Source organism: Enhydra lutris, unplaced genomic scaffold, assembly GCF_002288905.1.
Source record: "Enhydra lutris kenyoni isolate GAN:26980312 unplaced genomic scaffold, ASM228890v2 scaffoldscaffold24, whole genome shotgun sequence".
Lineage (NCBI taxonomy): Eukaryota > Metazoa > Chordata > Mammalia > Carnivora > Mustelidae > Enhydra > Enhydra lutris.
The window spans coordinates 6,268,299-6,273,510 of NW_019154108.1; the positions used below are offsets into that span (position 1 = coordinate 6,268,299).

Below are 5,212 nucleotides of genomic sequence, written 5' to 3' on the forward strand. Positions count from 1 at the left end.
GCCTCAATTCCCCCAAGCAGTTTGTAGAGGGTCTCACAAACCTGGAGTGGGCCTTTCGGAGTGCCTTTGGCAGTAGCACATGAGACTTGGTGCTCAGAAACGACCAATGAAAGGTTTTCAAAGTTTGCTGATTCCCACCAATGGCATCTCATGCACATTCATCAGATTCCAAAAACGCTACTCACAGGGAAGACTCTGGGGGGCAATTTAGCAAAGGGACACAAGGTAAGTATAATTTTGCAAGAAAATAAATTATGTCAGCTTTCTTACACCAAGAGACCTCAACATACAATCCTCAACAATTCATTATAAACATGAAACGTAAGCTGATGTTTGATCATCCTTAAAAAAAAAAAGTCCATTCTTTGAAAACGAAACTCCTGTAGGATAGCTTAACTAGATTTCTATTCTATATATTTTATCTTTTATTTCCTCCTACAGCACAAAGTGACCTGATTCCTTATATGTTTAAATAGTTTTCTCTTTTAGCAGGAAATATTTTTTGTTTCGTGTCACGGCAGTAAAGTGGTACAGCTCCTCAGGGCAAATACGACTATTAAACATCACAGGGCTTTTAAGTTCCCTGTGAAAGACTCCCCAGTGAGTCCCCTCCCTACACCCATCTGTCCCAACTCACTTCCCACATTGTGCTGCGATGATTTATTTAGTACCTTCAGTGAAACAGTTTTCACCGTAAGATCACAATGTGAGATCACCTGCCATCTCCCTGCCCAATGTAAGACTAGGTCCTGGCCAGTGAACTGCTGACCGGGCATTATTCCTGAGCTCAACCCTGCCGAGCCTTACTCAGAACCGTGCTGCAAAGCCGGAGTCCAAACTCGTGAGACGATACATGGATAGGTCTATAGCGCTTCTGCACAGCCCTTTACAATACCGGTCAGTTACAAAACCAGCGTTAATACGGAGACCGTTGTGTGTAATAATATTCTAATTGCAGCGGTAATAGCATGCACACCGGAGTTCATCGGAGTCCACACGTGGGGGGAGGGGGGTGAGGAAGAAGAGGTGGTGGTGGCTGGGGGTGGGGGAGAGGGCGGCCTGCTGCGAGCAAGGCTCCCAGCGAAGCCCATTTCATGATCCCAGTGGCTCAAGTCGTCTTCTCGGGTAGCGGGTAGCGGGCTGGTTAGGAGAACCTCCCCTCCGCGCGCGGGGACGCGGTCCAGGCCCGCATCGCCGCCGCACGAGGACAGTACCCCCTTCACCGAGTGGAGGCTCCCCCGGGCCCCGCGGGACAGGGCCGAGCGCCGCATCCTTCACTTCCGCGCGACGAGAGCTGGAGTGTCGGGGGAGGCCAGGGAAAGCCGGGCTTTTCCACACGGTGGAAACATCAACGCCAGACTGGCCGCGCGGCCCCCGAAGGTCCTCTCCGGCCGCCGGCTGGCGCGGAGCGGGTTTCCAGCCGCGTCCCTCGGGCCGGGAGCGCAACGCGTTGGGGGCGCGCAGGGGGTGGGCGCGCGGGGGTCCCGCGATCGACCGGACGCGGCGGCGAAGCTCCACTTGGGAGCCGCGCGTGCAGCGGAGGGGCCACGGGGCAGCGCCGCGCGGGCTCCGAGGACGGGGACGAAGGCGGCGGCGGCGGCGGCGGCGGCGGCGGCGGCGGCGGCGGCGGCCCGGGGAGCTCGCGGGGAGCCGCGGGGGCTTCACTGCTTGTCCGAGTCGCTCAGGTTCACGGACATGCACCGGCACTGCTTCACCTTCTGGATCTTCTTGAGTCGGAAGGGAGGGTCCATGCCGGGGCACTCGAGCTCCACGAGGACGGAGGTGACGCGCTGCGGCTTGCAGAAGGCGCACGACTGGAAGGACTCCTCCTCCTTGCGCACGTGGCGCGGGATGTAGAAGGAGTTGCACTGGCCGTAGCAGAAGCGGTTGAGGACCGTGCGGCTGCGGCAGCCGTCCTCGCTCACCGTCTGCCGCAGCGGCTGCGTCTTGCACCAGTCACTCTTGAGGTACTTGCGCTCGGTGACCACCAGGGCCTCCTGGCTGGAGGCCAGCACCTCCTTGATCTGGTGCTGCCATCTCTCCGAGTGGTTGCTGCTGCCGTCCTTGTAGGGCGACGGGATGGCGCCCGCCGGCCGGTTCTTCCGGGCCTCGGCCGCCTTCACCAGCACGGCCACCAGGCACAAGGACAGGGAGAGCTTCCAGAACATCCTGCGAACGAGAGAAGAGTGAGAGGGGTTGGCTGGGGCGGCGCTGGTTTCAGGAGAGGAGCTGCTGTCGGGTGCGGCGGCTGCAGGGGAGAGGGCCTGGAGCCCCTCCGGACGGCGGGGACGGGGGGGTGGGGGACGCCCTCCGAAAGGCGACGCGAGGGGCGAGGGGGCGAGCAGAAAAGAACACAGAGCACTCACAGGGCTGGACTACAGAAGAACGACAAGGCGAAGGTCGCCAACGATAGCCACGCCCGCTGGCCGCCGTGCCAGCCATAGCGACTGCGTTTCCCTGCATCTTCATTTAGTAGGTGACAAGTCCTGTCCCACGCACATCACGTGTTTTCCTCATGGGATCCTAAAAACACGTCTAAGTTGGCCGTTATTATACCTACATTGCAGGGAAACTGAGGCACGCAGACGTTAGGAATTGGCCCACGGTCGCACAATCGCTAAGGAACGTCCAGGAGTCACGCACCTGTCACCGGAGCCACCAAAAGGAGACACGGATCCGCTCAGGAGGCTCAGCAAAAAGAAAAGGCAAGCGGGGTGGGGTGTGGGTCACAAGTTTCTTTAAAATAAGTATTAACCTACGAATGGGCACAGACCGGGGAAAGTAATATTTACACCTCTGGTAATTGTTAGGAATAGAAAAGTACATTGACCCTCTGCACAAAGATATTCAAGTTAATTCAAGAGAGTCATGAAGTAGAGTCTAGGAGTGGAAACCACTTCCCAGTCGTGAATTAAGAACTCTCCAAGGCCCTTATTAAAACGGCCTTAGAGAACGCAACAGTAACCACATGAATAGATTCTGCCTTCTGTGTATTAGGGCCTCATGACCCAAGTGTGCAGGGATGGGAGCTTGAGAGGAGCTTCCTTACAATCAGGTCTTGTAGGAAGCAAACCAAGACTGCCTGAAAGATGGACTTCTTTCAAGCTTAATTCAGTTCCCATTGCTACATTTCCATTAATCCCTCCAGGGACAGCAATACCCTCCCCCACCCCCCCAGCAAAGATGATCGCTGAGGACTGCAGCTCCTTCATTACCCTTGTCATCCTCGTCATCATATTCACGTTTATTCATTACTTCCCTGGATATCTTACTACCTCGAGAACTGCACGAGACTCTCATTCCTTTAACATGCACACACCAAAATGGCATGTAGAAATTGTATATATATCATTATATAGTTCTATAATGCGTACTACACATTTATATTTAATTTTTATTTAATATTAAATGTATATTTATATAACATAAATATATAATTATAATAATATAATCTATATAAATATAAATAAATTTAATATTAAATATATTAACCCCCCTGAACTATTATCAATGTCTTACATATGTTTCTGCTAATAATGATAGTTAGTATTTATTGGTGTTCAAAACCCATCCCTCTTACAGTTTCTTTTCATGTATAAACATATCAGTTCTATGAAATAGGTATTAATATTTCTCCCACTTTATGGATTAGGAAACTGAGGCATGTAGAGGCTTCACAACTTACCAAGATCATATGTCCAGTATGTGAAATATTTGAATCCTGGCTCCAGGTAAGGGTAGCTATACTATAGCTAAAAATATTTGTGTTAAGGGATACTTGGGTGGCTCAGTTGGTTAAGTATCTGCCTTTGGCTCAGATCATGATTCCAGGGTTCTGGGATTGAGCCGTATGTCTGGGCTCCCTGCTCAGTGGGGAGTCTGCTTCTCCCTCACTCTGTCCCTGCTTGTGATCTCTCTCTCACACTCACTCACTCAAAATCTTTTAAAAAAATTTTGTGTTAAAATATCTATGCTAAAATATTCCTATATGTCATTATTGTTAATCTAAGTGTAAACCACAAGAGGCTTTTGGAAACCACACAGCAGAGAATTCCTTCATTTATCAAGTTTCACTGAGTATTTATTCTGGAACAAACTCTGATAAGCCTTGAGAATTCCAGTACCTCCCTCAGAGACAAAGAGAAAGTTCTTCCAGAGTCGGACGAGCCCTGACAAGATCTGCTCTCCCTGTTCTCATCCCATGGACCTCCTCATCAACACTCTCCTACTTGCTCTGCTCTGGCAACCCTGCTCACCTTTCTGTTTCCAGAAGGTATGTGGCACTTTTCTGCTCTAGGGCCTTACGTTTGCCTTTCCCCTGATGTTGACATGGCCTTCTACCACCGTCTTCAAATCTTTGCTCAATTATCGCCACCTTGGGTGAGGCCTTCATGGGTGACTTCATCACAGCCCTGCCATTCACTGTCTCCTTCATCCCTGCTTTGTTTTCCTCCATGGCACTTAGCATCCCATAAGAGAGTACTGAAAGATCTGATGGATTTTTGCATTGTCTGACTTCCGCAACTGGAATATAAGGTCCAAGAAAGAAGGACCACCTGTTTAAACACACTGTATGTCCTGCAGTCGGAACAGTGACTGGTATAAAGTAGATACTCAATAAATAACGTGTTGAAGGACACACAAATACCATGCCTTTCGGCCTGCAGAGTATGGAAGCACAATGGGATAGGTTTGCACAGCCAAGAACATCTGAACCACTGGGATGCTTTAGAATGTAGATTCCTCAGCTCCACCCCCAAAAGACCCCCAAACCAGCAGAGTCGAGGTGGAGTTTGAGATCTGTGTTTCAAAGAACTGCTTCCGGTGGCTTCCACGGGCCAGTGCCGCAGGGGATGGTGGGGATACAGGGAAAGAGCATCGGTTCCTCCTGGACAGGGAACAGGAGAGGCCCAGGAAGTAACAGCTAACGAGTGTCTTAAACTCCAAATAGGATTCTTCCAGGCGGTGACACTGCCAAGAGGGTAAGTGTAATGACAAGAGGCAAGAGAAGTAAAAATATTGAGAACAGAGGAGGGAAAAAGGGAAAGGTTTTCTTTTTTTGCAAAAGCATTTTTGGGCAATACAATTACTGAGTACAATACTGAATACAATTACTGAAATTTTGAGGCCGAACTGTTAAAGAACTTTCCTTATGCCTCCTTAGTTCCACACATGAATTGTCACGTGAAAATGGCCACGCTCCCAGCAGATT

At 50.5% G+C, this 5,212-nt stretch overlaps 1 protein-coding gene across 1 annotated transcript; it reads right to left on the bottom strand.

The window, feature by feature from the left end:
- Positions 1 to 1,661: 1,661 nt before the first annotated feature.
- LOC111150923 (gremlin 2, DAN family BMP antagonist) lies at positions 1,662 to 2,171 on the bottom strand. The gene has a single exon (XM_022508612.1). It carries the CDS (start codon positions 2,166 to 2,168, stop codon positions 1,662 to 1,664), a length of 507 nt encoding a protein of 168 aa, XP_022364320.1. The 5' UTR covers positions 2,169 to 2,171.
- Between the last annotated feature and the right edge of the window lie 3,041 nt (positions 2,172 to 5,212).